At 41.4% G+C, this 20315-nt stretch overlaps 1 protein-coding gene across 1 annotated transcript in view; it reads left to right on the top strand.

Annotated features, from left to right (window-relative positions):
• The window catches only part of grid2 (glutamate receptor, ionotropic, delta 2), a 425055-nt gene that overhangs the window by 329035 nt on the left and 75705 nt on the right, over positions 1-20315 (top strand). Inside the window, exons 9-11 of the mRNA XM_076099476.1 lie at positions 304-405; positions 6116-6313; positions 9365-9677. Of these exons, the coding sequence (XP_075955591.1) occupies positions 304-405; positions 6116-6313; positions 9365-9677 (613 nt within the window). The remainder of the gene's footprint in view (positions 1-303; positions 406-6115; positions 6314-9364; positions 9678-20315) is intronic.

Below are 20315 nucleotides of genomic sequence, written 5' to 3'. Positions count from 1 at the left end.
TTATAGAAAGTAGGACATTAAAATATATGGTATGAAGTAGATAGAAAAGTATGTGTTTACAATTACAAGGCTACTGTACTTTGTTACTGTGAGTTAACATCTCATTTCAGCTCTGATTTTGTTCAATAAGTATTCCCTCTGGATCACAAGGACGTCCTTTTAATGTTTTAATGTTTTGTGTGCTTGAGGTGCATTTGCCTCTTTTCTTCTCTTACCGTTTATCGCTCTGTAAACCCAATTCATCCACTGTCCACGATGTCTGAGAATCTAACTTGTATGTTTGTGTGTCTGTTCACATTGCAGCTGGCAACGTGGGACCCAGTTCACGGATTGAACGGCACGCTGACAGACAGGAAATTGGAAAATAACATGAGAGGAGTGGTGCTACGAGTCGTGACTGTTCTGGTGAGTGTCTGACCTGTGTTTTCATTTCTTTGCGCAAGTCTTTTTTTTTTTTTTTTTTGTCATTCTGTGATTTGAAATTGGCCATACATAAGAAAAAGAAAGACCTGTTTCAGTGTTCCTTGTTTGAAATTTGTCCAGCTGCTCACTCAAAAAAAAATCAAAGACAGACTGTTGTGACTAGAGCTGGAATGTCAGACTTTTATAGTATTTCCGTCCTTTTGTCTAGTTTTCTGCCCATCATTCAACTGTGTCTTTACGGAGACGTAGAGAGGGACAGGATGTGTTCGGGAAGGAAAATGGCAGACAAACATTCATGAGACAAAGTGTTGAGAGTCAGAGAAGGCGAAACACAAACAAAATGTAAGAAGATGAGCTTAGTAATGGCCCGAACTATAATCGTTTCATTAGCTTCCATTTTGGCATTTGACAGCTAGATGATGGAGAACATTGGAGACTTGATGAAAGTGAGACTCCAGCTCTTTCTGTCTGGCCTGCAGCATCGATTTGACTACATCCCATAAGTGGTTTAAAGATTCACGTCTGTAAATTCTTCATATCCCGTCTTTGAAGTCAGAAGCAGAGAAGAAAGAGATAATGCTAGACATCTTTGTTGCGACCCTTTTTTCTTTCTAAATAGTTTTCTTTGATTTTCATCATCTTTAAAAGGAAAAAGAATATGGATTGTGTATTTTGATGTCGCCCTTTCTCTCATTGACCGGGTGGCTCCTATAGATGTACCGTATTTGAACATTTATTACTGTATGTGCACATCTATCGTCCTCTCTACCCTTCATATTCTGTACATACCTGGTTGTGTAAATGTGTGTTACCCATGATGACTGCTCATGAGCGCCTAAAGACAAGAATAGATAGAAATATCGTGAAATGTCCAGGGTGCAGCCCGGATGTGCTGTGTTCTTTTTTTACGTGAGAATGGTTAGAGGGCAAATCCTGATTGTGTGTGTGTGTAAGTGTGAGTGCATGATGTGAAAGGTTTCTAAAGGGACCTTTGGAACAGATTGTTTCCGTGTTGCTCTGGGCTTTTTTTCTGCTGTGATACAACTGTTTTCTGTGTGTGATGTGCAGTTGTCTCACACAGCACCATGCAGAGCGGCTCCTGCGCCGTAACGAGCAGAAACAAACAAGCATGTGTGAACACGCACATGTACACGAAAACAAAGATTAACCTGTAAAAGGATCTGTTATTTCTAGTCTATCTTCCACACTGTTGAATAGTTATCGATTAGTTAATTGGTGATTAGATCATACCACTATTAGGGCTAATGACTTTAAATCAATGCTATTGATTGGCTGGGAATGTATTGATTGTTAAATAGATGTTACCAAGGAATGGCTAAATCCCTGCAATTATATGTCCATGGTTGTCTACAGGGCTTAGTAGTGTGAACAAAATTGATATTTTGAAAGAGTAGCAAGCTGTGAATATATACTGCAGCCCAAATATGCAGCCAAAGGCAGAGGATGTCCCTTTTTAACTTGAGTTTACTTTTTTTTCATAATGAAAGCATGCTCAGTTTTTTCCCCCCGAATTAACCACAAGTTTTACTTTGAAAGAGGATGAGGCACACATTAAGCACAGCTGTTGCGATGATTGAGAATGATTGACTATAACGATCCATTATGATTGATCAGCTTACATTCAATTGTTTTAGACACTGAGTTTGATTAAATGATGTTATTGGGTATGCCATTAGATAGAGACGGTAGAAAATTGAAAGAAAACAAGGAAGAGGGAAATGCAACAAAGGACCCCCGGCCGCAGACATTGCCGTGTTCATGGTTGTTTGTACTAGTTGATAAAAAGGTTGGACCTGTTGAACTGTTGGAAGAGGAATGAAGTATATGATACAGTATATATATATATACAGTTTGTCTGTTGTTGTTTTTTGATACATTTCCACCATCGTTATCAAACTGAGACTGAGGGATAATTATCTTCTGCAGAGACTGGCAGAGCTTTTCAAAATACATTTTACACCAATTCCACGGACAAATCCACAGAGTGTTTTGAACATGCTCACCGCTACAAATCACCACATGACAATGTCATGCCCAGCATTTCCTCAGAGGACACTTCAAATGCCATTACTTAGTCTTTGTGGTACAATTGGTGTTTCCTGCTCCAATCACGTCTTCAAAAACAGCAAATCATCCATCCGACCACATGTGGTACTTCCAGTCAAGAGGACACCGGGGATGAACTTGCATCAAAGGAATTAGAGTAGAGGAAAGGAAGCAGGAGGAGGGATGAGTTAAATGAGAAATAGGAGCAATATTGGGAAGACAAAGAGGAGATGGAAGAGAAGGATCGCCGGTTATGGAGGGTTGTGAGGTAGTATTGCAAGAATGACAAGTGGGAAGGATTGTAGCCTCGATGGATGGAGAGAGAAGAGGTGTGCAGACATATGTTTAGGGAAAGCTGGGGACGTTGGAAAGATACCAAACGGTGTGTATCACAGCTGGTGAGTGGCAGGGGAAAGGAGGAGAATGCAAAATAACGACAAAGAGAGGGAGATGAGACGGTAGAGAGACAGATTGCCGTCACAAAGCCAGACTACATCTCAGGAGGTGATTTTTCGCGACACGATTTCAGTCTGAAAACCATTGACTGAGTATTGAGCCTGGCAGCTCAAAGCGAGACCAACCAGTAAGCTAAATCAGAAGTGTTTAGATGATAACATGACTTGTTGCCTCTCAAAATTCAAAACTTAAACAACTCATTCAAACCAGATATTATATGTAAGGCATTTTTCTGTAACTGCATGGCTTGTTTTTTTTACTTCAGATTTATTCCAAAAAACATACTTGGCTTTATAGTTTCATAGAGAATTGAGACTGTTTCTCCAAAAGCCGCCATGTTTTGCAAGATTAAAGACAGAAGGAAAGACCAGTGACAGTCCAGCAAGTGTAGGAAGAGTTCAAGGTGATGTCTAAGTGAAGGAGAGAGCTGTCATGCACTGTACAGCCAACTTGAAATGACATCTGTGTCAAAACCTTTGCCCTTGCCAGAGAACAGTGAGCTAAGCTAAAATCGTGGGTTGGCTTAGAGACACTAGAGGGACATGCATTCTGTTCTCCTCGTCCTTTTCAGTGCACCGTAATGAGACTTTCAAACACCCCCCCCACCCCCACATACACACATCTACACAAAGTTGCACTGTTTGTTGTCTTGTATTGATCTGCCGCTGCCATTGGCTTTGTGTTCTATTGTTAGCTAGCACACTTGTGTTGGTGGGCCTGTGCTTACGCAGTCACATACATGTGTGGAGCATGAATATGTGGGCTTTCACTGCAAATCACGGAGCCTGTTTACTTGGAAAGCAATTACTGCACAACAGGTAAATAGTTATTGGGAAAACATAGAGAGAGAAAATGGAATGGAATGAGAATCTTTTTCAGGCACAGCTCAATTTTGACTTAGAAAGTATAATTTTAATTTCCAATCATCAAGTGAAAGCAAATAGGATACATAAGTCCTTCTTTTTTGTACTTTGTAAAACCATTTACTTATTGAGTGTTTGTTGCTACATTGTTGTCATTTATCTATTCTTTAACTGCTTGGTACTACACACGTACCATGCCCCTGGACCAAGCCCCCAGGAAGAGTGCCGGGATTTGAAGCAAATTTTACATATTGGCCAAACTGTGGAACTTCTGGGTCCGTCACATGATACCATTTGGGCCAGAAAAAACAAGTGCTAACACTTGAATAGCCCTTAATTAAATCATTAGGTACTCAAAGTTGTGAAATGCAATAATAGCCAATCCAGGGTTGTTTTCCTTCCTCCGTTCATGAGAACGAGGCTGGACGGAGGGCTGGTCGAAGGGGTTAAGGGGAAACGCTAGTGCGCTTCAATGAGCCCATGGATGCGGAAGATTTTGGTAATTTAGTGTGGATTTCATAATCATAAATCAAACCTTTTTTTTCCTTCATGCGCAGTTGAACAACTGTCATAGGAATGAACAGGGCGACACCTCCAATGCTGTGTCCAGTTCTCTTTAAACATCCCTAGACTGATTGACAACCTAGCTTGTTAGAATCCTGTTGTCCTGCACTTCAGAAATAGAATACGCAATAAAGAAGAGGCGAATGCACTCGTAAAACTCTAAGCTGGAGAAGTAGTGGAACATTCTTCCACCCTCATGTGTCTGCACAGTTGATTTGGAAACATTGATACCTATATTCTAAATTGTAAATATGTCATCATGGCTGTGTAATGTATGTCATACGTTACCTTTAGAAATGAGCTTCCAATGTAAACATTCGCCTGAGAAGTGTATCTGGACAAGTGGTCAATTGTGTTATTGTTCCCCTGTACAAAAGGATCATCCATGTTGGTCTATAAAGGTTGAAAGTACCCGCATAGGGAAGCAGTCTGTTGTGCTCGGGGCGTTATTCAGTATGTATGGGTGTGTATGCCCGTGGGTGTTACTGCCTTGATGGATAGCTGCTTCTGTTGAGAGAGGGACTTGGCATGCGTGTCCACTCACTGCCTAATGGGTTATTGAACAGCAGCAGGTAGCAAGGATTAGAAAGAGCCATGGTAATACGTAGCATAGCCTGCATGCATGTCTGTCTGTGCTTAATGTGCAGCCAGTATCCAGTCAATAACACACAGGCCCCTCATAAATCTGCGAGACATATTGGCCTGAAACATTTCACTCATCAATAGGGAAGTATTACAGAAGAGAGAAAAAGAGGGGTGAGGGAGAAAGGGAGAGAGAAGAGAGAAAACTCCTGTGTGAAACACTCAATCAAAGTATAGTAAGTAAAAGTTGCTCTCCATGTTGAAAAATACCTTGTTTCTCCTTGCGCCGTGTCCCTTTAATTGCCTAAAATGTCAGCGTCGTTGGATGCCATTTTACCCCATCAGGAAGCTGCCCTTTAGATGCCATGGAGATATTGACAAACAATGTTCAGCCGTCCCAAGCACATTTCAAAATGACCCAATAAAAAAACAAATCTGCTGAATTGCACGGCGCGATTATTGATTTCCAACATTTTAATTCACTTATAAATGTTAAATAGGCTATGTTTAAATACATTATTAATCATGGTTCCCTCTGTGAATAAAAATAAAGCTGAGTAGGGAACTTTGGGAGCTCAGCCAAAACAAGATTGAGGGGTACTTGTTGTTTCTCTCCTCTAATCTAAAAATGTTAACACTTAAACAGATATTAAGTACAGCATGTCGTTGCATCTTTGTTTGTACATTAGTCAGTATCCAGATAGCCGTCACAAGAACAGAAGGCAGAATTATTCCTGGTCAGAACTTTTTTTTTTTACCATATTGCTAAAAATGGTATGTAGCATTCTTTCTAAATCTTGTTGTCTAGTAACTGACATAAAGCAATGTTTCAATGAGTCCCCATGCTGTTAGTATCTCAAATTGCACGAGGAATCAAGGATACACATGCATGTATAAGAGAGCTGGATGTGATGCATGTTTCACCCCTGTTATGACGTTTCACATGTCAGAGGGGAGACAGATCCCATGTTCACCCCACATTGACTGTGACCTCTTTGTAATGTTGGCTCTCACAGACATTCCCCCAACCTTTTAAGATGAACATTTGTGGTGGTATAATGGCCACTTGAGTAATTGGGTGATTTAATGCTTGAATGATGGTGTATTGATTGGCTGCTTGACTGACTTGCTGACACACTGATTGATCTTTTGCCTTGCAGGAGGAGCCGTTCGTAATGGTGTCAGAGAATGTTCTGGGAAAGCCGAAAAAGTACCAGGGCTTCTCCATCGACGTGCTGGACGCTCTGTCCAACTACCTGGGCTTTAAGTACGAGATCTACGTCACTCCAGACCACAAATACGGCAGCTTGCAGCCTGACGGTCAGTGGAACGGACTGATGGGTGAATTGGTCTTTAAGGTGAGGAGAAAATAATTCACATGCATGCACCACACACACACACACACAATAAGATTGAACATTGGAGAACAATAACATGGGTTGGATAAATGAGATGAATTAGCCTGCAGAGAGAATATGGAAATGGGAGTTTGTTGCTTATTTATGCATAGTCATTACAAGAATACACAAGGAGGAGAAGCAGGCATGCAAGCAGACACATGCCATCGGCATCACTTATGCTAAATAGGACTATAGCTTCCTTCAGGTTGAGTCTGCACAGTCTGGAGTCCCCATCATAACATTCCCACTAGAAATCCTGTCACTTCAAAAGCAAATATTGCAATAGGCTACCGTAGGGCTGACTTTAACTTCTTTAAATTGGAGCGAGAAATTTAGACACTCAGAGATGTCATATTGCATATTGGTGAAAAAAACACTGCAGCTTTCTAATGATTTGACTAGCTTCAGGTGTCTTCAAGTGTTTGATGCATAACTTCTGGCAGACACTTGAACCGCTTTCAGTAAGAAGACGAAAAGTGGCAATGAAGCTATGAATGTGGATGTCACGACGATGGAGAGGTCTACAGTTTGATCGGCACAGTTGGATGATAATTACTTTAACCTCATCATAGCCACCATAGCAAATGGGTTACTCGAGGTAGCCCCACCATTGCTGTTCATTAGCACAAAGTTAGCCATTAGCAAACAGCAGGCTCCTGAATAGTTGACATTATTTTGCCAAAGTACTGAATATGTTTATAGTAATCCATCAGTTCATCTTTGACTGTTTACCCCAGAAAGAAAGTGAGCAACAGAGAAGAGGAATGAAAAAGAAAAGGACCTTTACAAATGTGTCTATTCGGAGTGGTGACACTAATTCAGATTTTCATCTTTAATTACACAATCAATCAAATATATTGGTGATCAATATCTCTCTGAGAAGTTAAAGAGCTCTTATCAGATGCCAGATTTGTTGCACTCATGCTCATTCCTCATCTTTTACTGCAGAAAAGACAGAGCTCGTTTTATTTTGCTACAGAAACACACTCTAAGCAAACACATGGAAATGCATGTACCTTCACTTTTCCTCTGGGGCCTTGGTTCCTTAAAACATTCAGTGAGTGTTGTCATATGGGGCCCACCAACAATAAGACTTGAGCTCACCTCAATTTCTTACAGTCACGCCATTCTTTTTCCCCCAAAATTATTTATGGACTGCTGACATGGGATGCAAGAAGGACGGCACAGTAATGACAACAATGGGGTCTCGTTTCCTTTCATAACCTGAACTAAGTAGAGGCGAGATTAAAGAAACATGTTAGCTGGGTACAGAGTTAATACTGATAGAGGTCAATGCAGCAAGGTTTGCCATGAGAAATTGTTAAACCAAAATTCCGTTGTGTTGCGAGAAATCCCTTTAACAGAAAAGAACACAGGTTACTCTTACTTTAAAACAGCAATTCAACAATAGAAAAAAGAGGAGCAGGAGTGGATTCTCATCCAACAACCTTCTTACATTTTCATACAATAAAGACCCAGCTGGTCTTTAATTACCATTCCCCACCTCGTGTGTGTGTGTGTGTGTGTGTGTGTGTGTGTGTGTGTGTGTGTGTGTGTGTGTGTGTGTGTGTGTGTGTGTGTACACAATCTCCTTTGATGTTCTCTTGGAATTGCGCTAATCTCCGACACATTGTGTTCATACTCCATAGGTCAGGGATGTTTCCTTTGTTATTATCAGCAATGTTTTCTCAGAAGTTGTCCTTCATTAGTTTCTTTCTGTTGTGCGTCAGGCTTGAATATTTTCCCAACACTGGGTTCTCCTTCCCTTGACCTTGTATACTACAATGCAACAGCTCACAATGTGATGGAGAAATGCTTCAAGCACATGCATGTTTGAATATGTATGTGAGCACAGACAAGCACAGGCTGTAAATAAACTGAACATTTTGTTTCCCCCCATCTGCCAGCAACACGGTTTATCTCTCCAAAACCCCAATTATACCAGATAATTATTACCCAGAGTGCATTTTGGAAGTTTGAATTGCCATGTTGACTGACCAAAGCAGTCGCCATGGCAATTCATCTCTATTCACACACACATACTTACATATTTGCATGCATATCGTTGTGTTGTCTCAACCAACAGGCATCCTGCAGGCCTTCTCCTAATATTCTTCTTATGCAGTTTAAATGACAATTTCTGCACATTTAAGCTTTTTGTTTCCTCATTCAACTGTGAAATTAGCAGATTTGTTTTGTTGCCTACAGTCGGTTAAAATGTGTGCTTGTCTTGTGTGTGCGTGCATGTGGGGATATGGATGTTTGTAAGAATGCAAGTCTGTGTGTCTGTAAGTGTGTTTTGCCTTGGCTGCAGGGCTTAGTGTTCGCCGACAAAATCCCCAAACTAGTTGGAGTCAGTTGTTTCGAGTAAATAAAATGTAATTGTCTAACAAGTTCGTAATATATATGTGCAATATTTGCCACTCATTTTCAAACACACACGTGCACACTCACAACAGCATCTTAAATCCTTGTTATGTCACAAGCAGATGTCTACAGCTGGTAGCCAAGCACTAGGGACTGAAAACATTTTAATTAGACATTGTTGTTTCTGCATTTAAGCTGAGCTCAGCCTATTTTCCTTGGCAGACATACTCACTGACGGCTTTTTTTTTTTTCAACTTAGTCTTTACACGTAAATAATTAAAAGCAGTCATTTGTTGTCTCGTAAAATTCCAAGCATTCCAAATGATGAGAAAGGCTTTGAATCAATGCACGGTTTAACAAGCACATCTAAAGATGCCCAGTCCGTGCTGGGTATTACATGGGGCTTACAAGACAGTACGTGCATACTTGTACACAGTACAGAGACAAAACAGAGAAATATAAAAAGAATTGTGTTTACTTGCCAACAGCTCAGCTGTTTGGTAGGCGACAGTGAAATGTCTTTGCACTTAGTGAATGCATGCATCTCTTTAGATAATGGGATTTTTCAGAGGTGTTCCTCACCTACACATTTTCACAGTGTTGACACTTAAAACTCCTCTGTTTCCCCTCCGCCTCTTGCAGCGAGCCGATGTGGGATTTTCTGCCCTGACCATCACGTCTGAGCGAGAGAGCGTCGTGGACTTCACCACCCGCTACATGGATTATTCTGTGGGCGTTCTGCTGCGCAAGGCCGAACGCACCGTCGACATGTTCGCCTGCCTGGCGCCCTTCGACCTGTCCCTGTGGGCGTGCATCGCGGGCACCGTGCTCCTCGTTGGCATCCTGGTGTACTTGCTTAACTGGCTCAACCCACCCCGGCTCCCCATGGGCTCCGTGTCCTCGACAACACTGTACAATTCCATGTGGTTCGTGTACGGCTCCTTTGTACAACAAGGTAAGGAAGACATGTGACCTGAAATGTTGACAATGCTGCAAATACATTTTCTCAACAACTGTTTTTCAAAACAAGATTGTAGTTCTAAGTCTTTTTGCTTACGTCACATCATGATGACTTACGATAAGATTAACTACGTGAGGAGATCTGTAAAGGCAGAATGAGTAGAAAACATGTGGTTGGCTTTCACCCGCTGGCAGACACCCTGTTCAAGCTGTTCATTCTTTTGTAGCCTTTTAATGGAGTAAGTCAAGACCTAGGGTTCCCAGAATTATTTGTATATTGTTTTAGTTTATGAGCACAGTAGGGTTGTTGTTTCATATTTTGCCGTGGGGATATGAATTTCAGCAACAAACCATATTTGCAGGGTCCATCTCAAAGGTAAAAGATAGAGGAATAATGGGAGGGAGGGGAAGCATAGAAGAAAAAGGTGTTATTGCTAAAGCAATTTAATGTCAAAACTCTGATTATAGCTGTCCTTTGGGTGTCATGAGTGTGGATTGACCTTTTCTTGTTTGAGCTCAATAGTCAAATGAGAGCAAAAGGGAGGATAGGTTTTGTTCCACATGGATTGATTGGGGGATAATGACCTCATCCTGGTTTTCTACCCCAAAGATTTTCCAGAATCCGCCAGGCCCGTTCTCAGGTGTGAGATCAGACAATTGACACCCAGGGAAGGATTTAAATTCCATCAGTGCAGGAACAGAGCCATGACGGGGAGAAGAGAGGGCAATGGGAGCAGGACTAAAAAATAAGCTCACATAAATGTGCATTCTGTCTGTTTCCCAACCGGTTTGTGTGTTTCGTTGAGTATCTCTATTGACTATAGAATGATAGAGAGACACTAAATATTTTCTTATTCATTGGCTCATTTTGTGTCTATGCGTATGGTTTTGCAACGTAATAAAATAATAACTGCTATTTTACAACGAGCACAGTGTGCTCTCGCTATCATGCTCCAGGAACCGCAACAGTTCATTTTTTAAGATGAATTCGTTGTGCAAAATTTAGGAGGATATTTTATTAAAAGCTCCATGTGAAACATTTCAGGACCTGAATAAGCAAATGATGATTTTTCCACTGTTTTGGTAAATAATCCTCCATCTTGTGCTGCAGCTAATGGTGGTAATAACGATGATGATGATGATGATGATGCAATTGCTGTTTGATATTCACAATCATTTCTCTTTTTAGCCGTAATTAACATTTTAGTCGTGGCATCATAAGAGAGTAGAAAGAGAGAGAGAGAGAACATTGATTTCTTTAAGAATGTGTTTGTCCATTGTGCGTGTATATATTCAATATATTGGTGTGTGTGGTTCTGTGGAGGGTAAATGCTGTACAGTGTGTGCGATTGTGCGTGGCACCAGGTGCTTCCCGTTCATGTGAGAAGAGCTTTGTGCTTTGGCTACAGGTAAATCATTTCTGATTTGGCCAGCCAGAAATATCTCTCAGGAATGTAACTGAGCATGAACACACTACTGCCGCAGGGCTAAGTGGGCTGACCTTCACTGGTTTAAAAGTCACAAGGAATGTGGTTTGCTTACGTCCCAGCAACCTGCATATAAAGCAGAGTTCTCCTCTTCACGTTAACTAATTATAGTTATTTTATGATTAAACTATATCTTGACTGACAAAGTAGGCGTTATTTTAAAAAGTCAGTTTATTAAATCAGTGGCATAAAAACACAGACGTGCATATGAATATTCATGCAGCAACTCCCTGATGTCCCAGACCATTGTGCTTCACCCTGAATTATTACCCTTACGGGAAATTGATTGAGATGACACACACACACACACCCACAGCAGGAGATGACTGTTGAGTGTGAATAGTTAAACATGAGGCCAGAATTCTGCTTTTGGCTGTTTCACTTTGACTGTGAGAGGAAGATAGAGAGGAGGTGTGCAGGAATTAAGCTGATTTTGCTTAACCCTTCTTTTTTCAATTATTTCTCCTTACTCCTTTTACTATTTCTTGCACTTCCCTTTCTTATATTTTAAATCCCTTTCATCCCTTCTCTTTTTCATCCTCCAGTCATCGCTCTGTCTTTTTCTTTCCCCATCCCGCCCCCCCCATCCTTTTCTTTATGCCTCTGCGACGGCAACTGCTATGGAGGGATATTTTCAGGTTGTCTGTCCGTCCTTCAGTCCCAATCTCATAAATGCGATATCTCAGAAACCCCTTCGAGGGAATTTCACACAAACGTCCACTTGGACTGGACCTGGATTTTGGAGGTCAAAGTTCAAGATCACTGTGACCTCACGTGCGTCCCATTCTCGTGATATCTCGGGAGAGACTTGAGCAAATTGCTTCAAATTTGACGCAAAAGTCTACCTGGACGTAAGGATGAACTGATTAGAAATAAGTGGTCAAAGGTCCCCATGACCTCACGAAACACGCTAATTATGAAAATTTCACATATATGTCTATTAAGATAAGGTTTTGACATTTTGGACAGACATGGATTTGAACTGCAGCATGACTGGTTGTTGAGACATACAACCGTGAGGCGGTAATTCTTGCTCATCAGGGCCACCAAGGTACCAGCCACTGGTCTGTAGGTTTCTCAGTCTGCGGTGCACGTACAAGAGCCAATAGAGGGAGAGACACAAAGAGGAAGCACAAGAGGGAATGGGAACAGTGGGGAAAATATCTGTACGCCATAAACTATGTCTAATTGGTCTCAAGGAGAGTGAGAGAGACAAGAGAGGGACAGGGACAGAGGTAAGGGAGACACAATGAGAGTGCATCTGACAAGATTTGCTTTGTTAACTGCTACATCAAAGGCCTTGTAGAAGTCCTGTGATTTGGTTTTGTTATTCAACATTAATGTTGTATCTCCTCAAACAAAAGAAGACCTCAAAGAGCAACTTTGACAGTAAGAAATGAATCAGTAGTTCTAAATATTAGCTATAAGATGTGCAGCAGGAATATAGAAAAATAGATAAAAAGTCACTAGTCCCACATGCACATATAATAACCTTAGCTTAGTGATGGTGAGGCAATATTAATATTGGCAAAAGGCTGTGACTGTTTACCTCCAATCTTTGAAAAAAGAGTCAGAAACGGAGACTGAACATAAATTTATACAATGGAGACTTTACAAGCAGGTCAAGGGTATCATATAATATATAAGGTGGATATACAGTACACTTTATCAGAACAAGGTTGTACGTACTTTTAAGAGCAATAAACAACACTGTGGGAGAACACTGCACTCAAAAGGGTCTTTGGTCCAAAAATAATAAACAAGCTGTTGACAATCCAGTTTTGCATTTTCAGGTAGCACACAGGTATAGTTGCTGTTCCTGCTGTGTTGAAAACAACAACCCCAACTTTAACTGAAACAACGTGCAGTGGAGGTGAGGTGTCCAATGGGAGGAACCCTCTATCAGCACACATCTGCCCGTCATTCTTGATTTGGTGGCACTCCGCCGGTCTTCTTTTGAAAGCAGACCACGTTGCGGTTGCTGCCAACACAAATGTGATTTGGGTATTTCACCGGTGAAAACAGACAAGAGATGCAGGGATCTGGGGGAGATAATTTGCAGGTGAAGTTAAATAAGAGCTGAAGACAGAATGAAGTAGAGGAAGCTGTGAGGATATGATTTAAAGAGGATGTGAAATGTTTCCTAGAGGAGATTAATTTTCAGCTTGAGTCGGGCTACTCTTTGGCCCTGGCTGAGGTGGGAAGGTCATTCCAATATTTTTCAGAGCCAGGAGGGAGAAGAGTCAAGGGCTGGGGTGAGTGATTACCAGGTCACATTATTAGGAGAGCCAAGCAGACAACATTAGCAGAGTGCATGGCATTGACTGGCTGGTATGCAGAGCCTGGACAGACCATGGCCTGGAGGGATGCGGATGTGCACTCATTTGCAGTCTCGGACACCAGGTGTTGGGTCTGAAATGAGCCACCACAGGCAGTCAGCACATGGGAGAGCAGGATTAGGGTGACATGCAAGAATTCAGGAGGACAGAAAACAAGTTTGCCTGCAGCAGTTTTGGATGAGGTGCAGAAAGTGTGGTCAGAAGACAGTTGCAGTACCTCAGACAGAAGTTTCAATAAGCTGAGCGGAAGTGCTGAAAAGGACGTGCCCACTTAATTTTGTGTTGTAGTTTATTGTAAACCAGCAGGACAAGAAGGATGTGCTTGAAAGCAACAACAAAAAAAGAAGCCATTTGGACACATTCATACATGGCGTAGAATGAAAGTGTTATTCATCATCAAAGATGATAATGCTCCTCAAATTACAGCCTGTGAAGTGGATTAAACATCATTTTTTGACGGATATTGGAGACAGAATAGAACCAAAGGCGAATCAAATTGACCATTTGTTACTGTGTTTGAGTCATCCAGAGAATTCTATGGAACAGTCAAACTAAATCCAGTAATGAAGCAATTCGATTTTGATCCATTTAATTAAAAGCAAACCTCAAAATGCTACAAAGAAACATAATTCTAAGAAGAAAGAAAGAAAGAATTATTAACACCAGGAAGACAAGAAAAAGCAGTAAAAGCAGGGGAAAGATAATCCAGCAGTTGAAAGAATACGTCTTGCTGTAGAGAGAGGTTTCTGGACCAGTTTTACACAGAAACCAGTGTCTGAGGCGCCCCCGGGTGCTGTTCGGGCAGTGTGTTCCACAGCCAGAGAGCATCTACAACAGATGAAAAAACTGAGAACTGCAACAACCATGATACTCTTTTCCTGTGTCTTTTTTTTTGGTGCAAAGCTGCACTCTGAAGAAAAGCTAAAGTGGCCACAGTTATCAAATGGATTGTGAACTCTGCTGTAATTGAAATGTGCAGGCAGGCGACAGGAGCTGGCAGTCATAGGAGGCATTTCTGCTGACGGGTAACCTGTGTAGGAGGGAGAGAGGGACGGTGATGCAAGTCAGACTTCTTGAAGAGTGAGGAAAAACTGTAAGAGTGTGAGAGTGAACACTTTACCCAGTCCCATTTCCTGTTCCGATACCTCCCTGTCTCCCCCTATCTGTCTCGCCGTCTCTTCACTTCCTCTTGGCCCTGTCCTGACTCCAAAGTTTTGTCAGCAGCATTTGAGCCAAAGTAGAACAGTCAAAAGCAAAACTCTGGTGTCACACTGAATATTTGTCTTTCGCAAATCTTTCCCGGACGCTCTCTCCGTCTCGCTTTCTGGTGTTCTCCTCTAATTACTGTCCCAACCAGTAGGGGAGAAGAAAGACGCTGTGGAGAAGCAGACTGTGTTTTTGTGGGTGTGTGCGCGCATATACGCATGTTATCTTAGCACGCAGCCCCACTGTCAGCGTGAGTGCTGCTGTCTCTCAATTAGAGCTAACTTTGTGGGAAATGCATGTACGCAGTCACACACAGACGCACACTGTGAATTACTTGTTTTCACTGGATGAAAATAATTCCACGGATACACAAACACATCAGAATCAGGGCCACAGGCCATAATCAACACTTGCATCTTTCCATCTGCTGCTCTAAAAGTCTCTCTCTTTCTTTGATTCCTCTCACACATTACACCTCCTTTTTTTCCAACTCACCCCCGCTGTGCATATATCTGTCTGTATGAGTGAGTTTGACTGTGTGTGTGTGTGTGTGTAAAAGAGCGAAATAGTGTCTTTTCTTCTCACAGCCTTGTTGTGGCGCCATATAGAAGTAAAAACAGTTGTTTCTCTGTTTCCTTCCTCCCTCCTTTTGTCTTTCATCCCTTCATCCCAGTTCTCTCTGTTCTGCAATTCTTTTGACTTACTGCTGAGTTTTCTCAATGTGAGTTGCGTTCGCATTCAGCACTCCCCATTCCCTCTCTCCCTCTCTCTCTCTCCTCCTCTACGTGTCTCTCCCTCCATCATTATCTCCGCTTCTGCTGTGCCGTGCTGCTGGGAACCCAACGTTATCATCATTTTCCTGCTCTCTTCTTTTCTTTTTCTCCCTCTGTTCCTCTCCTTATGTCTCCCTCTAATCCATTAACCCTCTCTAACGACTGTGTTGTGCTGCTGTGAAGTGGACCCAACTTTAGGACGCCCATCCCTCCTGACTGCACCCCGCCATCTCTCCTCCCTATTTTCTTCTTTCTGCTCCTCTCACAGTCTCTTTCTGGCTACAGAGATGTGCCACTGTGAAAAGAGACCGTCTCTCAGCAGTTCCATTAAATGCATGTCTCTCTCTTGCTCTATCCTCCACTGTGTGCTCTCTTGTTTCTGTCACATTTGTTTCCTTTCCTTCCTCCTTTTTCTCTCCATTCCCAGTGATCTCACTTTCCCTCTCTGTCCACTACTTTCTTACTACTCACATGTGATGAAGTCCAGCTGTTACTAATTCAGCCACATCTCTGCTTTCACCCTTTTCCATTCAATTCAATTCAATTTAATTTATTTTGTATAGCTCAAAATCAAGTTTTGCCTCAGAGGGCTTTACAATCTGTACACATATGACATCCTCTGTCCTGGGACCCTCACATCGGTACAGGAAAAAGTCCCCCAAAAAACCCTTTAACAGGGAGAAAAACAAAGAAAGAAACCTTAGGGAGAGCAACAGAGGAGGGATCCCTCTCCTAGGATGGACGTGCAATAGATGTCATGTGTACAGAATGAACAACATAACAGAGTTACAACACATTCAATGCATATGACATAAATATTTAATAATATGAGGGTAGTAAGCAGAATAATGATGGAAAAATGACGACTACTTAAGTTAATTAAGATTAGCAGCGTACCCCCCCCGAAATCTATTCGTTTTGACCAGTCCTTACAAGGGTGCCAAGTTGCACAACTTTTCTAGCATTTTGAGCCCCGCAACAGGGCAGGTCATTTGCATAAATAATAATTCCTTCAGTTAAAATAGGGCCTTCGCTGGTCAGTGCTCAGGCTTTATTAAAAGGACACTATAAAGCCCCATAGAGCTGCGGAGAACTGCAGAGTTAGGTGATGATTCTTGATGCATATCGAGCAACCCCTTTCACATGCATGGAGTGAAGTGATCCATTGTTACTATAGTAATATTGATTGTAGCTACTTTAAGTAAACACCACATTTTACAGATTTAAAATGCATAACAAAGTCAAATTCAAGTCCTTGTAGTAAGAGGCACGTTTAGCATTTGGAAAATGGAAATGTGCCTCGTCTGTATTTTGATTCATGTCATAATAAGAGAACAGTTTTGGCCTTCAAATTTAATTATCTCCCTTCCTTTAGCTGCAGCCACCAGCTAAATGATGCGCTTCATATTGCTGAGCACGCTTGCCTTTTTACATGTGAGGGCGTAATGTATGTGTTGACTCTCACATGCTGTTAACTCTCTCACTCACTTTTGTTCTCTCTCTCTCTCTCTACAGGGCATTACATGTTTAATCATGCCAGGACAAAATGTCTCCTTCTGTTCTGCTACAGTAAATGTCACATTCAGCTTGGAGCCGCAAAGAAAGAGACAGGGATATATAGAAACAGAGCTACGCCGCAAACACATGCAGAGTGAAAGAATCTTTAGATTATAATGCATCAACACTCAGACTGTTGTGATGTTGGCAGAAGCTCCCGTAAAATATATATCTGACACAGCAGCACTGAAATTGGCGGGTCTTGTTCTACCCAGATTCTCTCACCAGGGAGTCTGAGAAGCTGTAGCAAGCAGGGACAGTAATGAAGAGGGTGGTTTGATTGTAATACAAGCATATTTATTTTGGGCTCTCTGTTGTTAACTGCCTCAGATAAACGGACCCAGTGAATTCCGTTTATTTCCCAGTGAATGTGATGTAAAGGTCAGGCTTTGAGCAGATTGCAGTTGGAATAAACAATAGATTTAATTGCTTCTTGGTAGATGTTGTTGCACAGTAACTTTTCCCAGAATTTTTATTTAATTTAATTAATGTTAAATTGTTTGGGGTATCTAATGGGTACATGTAGGGAGGGGGGAAGCTCTCAATGTATATTAAAACTCAACATAATGAATGGGACACACACTGACTCAGGATTAATAAGACATGGAGAATGATGCAACCTTCGACTAGCAATAGACAATTGATATAAAGAATAGCTCGGCCTTTTGTTCATCAACAAAAGGCATATCAATACACAAAGTCTTGATTTCCCTCAGTTACCCTAAGTGAATCCAGATAATTGCAGGATGAATGTGATCATTTATGTCATTTACACACACACACACACACACACACACACACACACACACACACCACAGTTCCAAAACACACAGCCAGATCGAATGAGAAAGAGAAAAGGAGAAATGGAAGACAGGTCAGTCAAAAGAGCTCAAACAGCGGGAGAGCGAAGTGCTGCGCACCTTGTTAGTGTTCAGTCAGTCATTAAAGTGTCTGCTGAAGCAGGATTGTATAATAATGGAGAAGGTTGGACAGAAAGACAGAATAGTTTAAGCTTTCACAGTGTCCAAACCAACATAAAAGCTGTTGTTATGACTGGAAATACACACACTGCAAGGTAGAGAGAGGACAAGTGATTCAGAGAAGGTGTATACAGAGGGCAAGAAACAATGTTGGCAAGAAAGAAGCCAGAACGCATGATAACACACCGCTGTACCTCATTTTAACAGTGTTGGTGGGCGTAGATGGGTCACATTATCAGTTGAATGGCACAACATGTGATTCAAATGCAAATAAGGATTAACATCCCTTGCCTCCCGATTAACAAGTCTAAATGTGATATAATAGTTTGAATTATTAATGTCCAGTGTCTGTTAGATTTTCTTTTATAGTCGTCAAATGCTTTCCCTCCTCGTGTGACATTAAGTTAGCATCTATAAATGTCAGTGCAATTGCCTCCATTCAACCACGTCGGAACATGTATTCATCGCATACATCTGTCAGTCTAAACTGGTTTATTGTTGTCACGTTGCGCAGTGAAGATGAGCATCTGGCTCCTTTATTTGCCACATCAGTGCTGCCATTCTTTATTTTTCAAGGGTTTGAGAAAAACACTTAAGAGATTTCTCTCCCTATCTCTGCCAGGAGAGTCATACAATCGGTCGAGTGAGTGAGTGTGAGTGAGTGCGTGAGTGAGTACGCACCTTTGTGTCTGTCCACGGCTAATGTCGCATTCTGCTGCAGCAAACTGCATTATATTTTGGGTGCCCAGTTATGGCTGCATGCTCAAGGACCTCTCTTGGTTGCGCTGACTCACACTTTCTCACAACACTTTTTATTGGCTGTTTTTTACAGCCACTGACTGCCTGCTGACTCCTCACTTGCTACTCTTAACCGTCCCCCGGCTGGTAGGGGCTTTCAACTGATAGCATAGCTGAGTGCATGTCTGACCCCTCATCTGCTTCTCTGCCTTTTGTTGTTTTGAACGGCCTGTTTGGCTAACAACTAACAGACAATTGAACAACCAGTACACACTGCTGTACCTCTCCGCCAGCCGCTGCTTAGCCGGCAGACAGCTTGGCGAGTTTAATTTTGTTCTGAGCAAGATTGTATCGTCAGTGTATACGCCGACTTCAAGCCGATCGCCTGCACACATCGCCGCCTATTTTTGAGTTTAAGTAAACATTACAGTAACATTTATAAGTATTGTACCAAGCAGCACCAGCGAGTTCTTCTTTTCGCTGTTTAAGAATCTTCATTTTTTCATCATTTTCTTTGTTTTTATTAGTAAGCAACACTTTTCAAGGCAATTTCATGGAATGGAACATATTTTTAAATTGACTTCAGTTGACTTAAAGGGCCAGTAACGATTGTCTTACGTCCATAGAACAGTAGAAGGCCGCACCATATACTGTATGTGACTGAGTGTGTGTGCACTTACGGCAATAAGTTGTCTGTATGGGGAAAGGTGAGAGCATGGGAAATTGCATTTAATTGTTCTCCACTAAAAAAAAATGAAGATGAAAAGAAACAACAGAAATTGATTGGAAAGTATTGTTTAGAAGTGTAGAATGTTTTTTACTACGAGAAGAGAGGGCAACAGAGAGAGCACTTGTTAAAACTATTCTCTTGAGGTCTTGCCCAGCTACATTCTTTTTCCCATTAACTCTCTGTTCTCTCAAGATGAGGAATACTTCACTGCCTAATCAAACGTAAAATGCAAAATGCAATTACTCAAACTTTTAAAAACAGAAACAAGGCTCACTTTTAGCCAATTAAAACATTATTTGCTGTCCGTACCATTTAACAGAGTTTCCAAAACAAAAATGTTTTTTAAACTCTGTGCTTATAAATTAAATCTGCTCTCATAAAGTTATTCAGTGTAATAATGTGAAACAGAGAGAAAAGAGTGACAGGCAGGCGGAGTAAGGACAAAGAGACGAAAAACAATGGATGCAAAAAAGAAAGCGTGACAGAAAGAAACCATGTTCAAACTCAACTTACGGCGTTTTTTTCTCACGAGAAAAACAAACAAGACAGTCACCTGCTCATCAAAGCTTTGCTACACTTTCCACAGGCGACCTTTAATAGATCCTAAAACTTAGGATCTTACCTATAGATACCCTGTTGAAAAAAAACTAGGAAAAAAACCCAACTAAACTTTCTGATGAAGATTTTCCTCATCTGCCGGTGTTTGTAAAGACCTCTGGTGGAAATAAAAAAGACACTAACACACTTCATCTAGCAGGCGACCAGGCAGATTCACAAAATCTGGCGTATGCAATATGTTAATTAATGGTTGAATTAAGGAGGG

Source organism: Anarhichas minor, unplaced genomic scaffold (genome assembly GCF_050575085.1).
Source record: "Anarhichas minor isolate MPS153535 unplaced genomic scaffold, ASM5057508v1 ptg000025l, whole genome shotgun sequence".
Classification (NCBI taxonomy): domain Eukaryota; kingdom Metazoa; phylum Chordata; class Actinopteri; order Perciformes; family Anarhichadidae; genus Anarhichas; species Anarhichas minor.
Note: the sequence above shows the minus strand (reverse complement) of the source record. Positions and strands in the feature narration are given on the sequence as shown.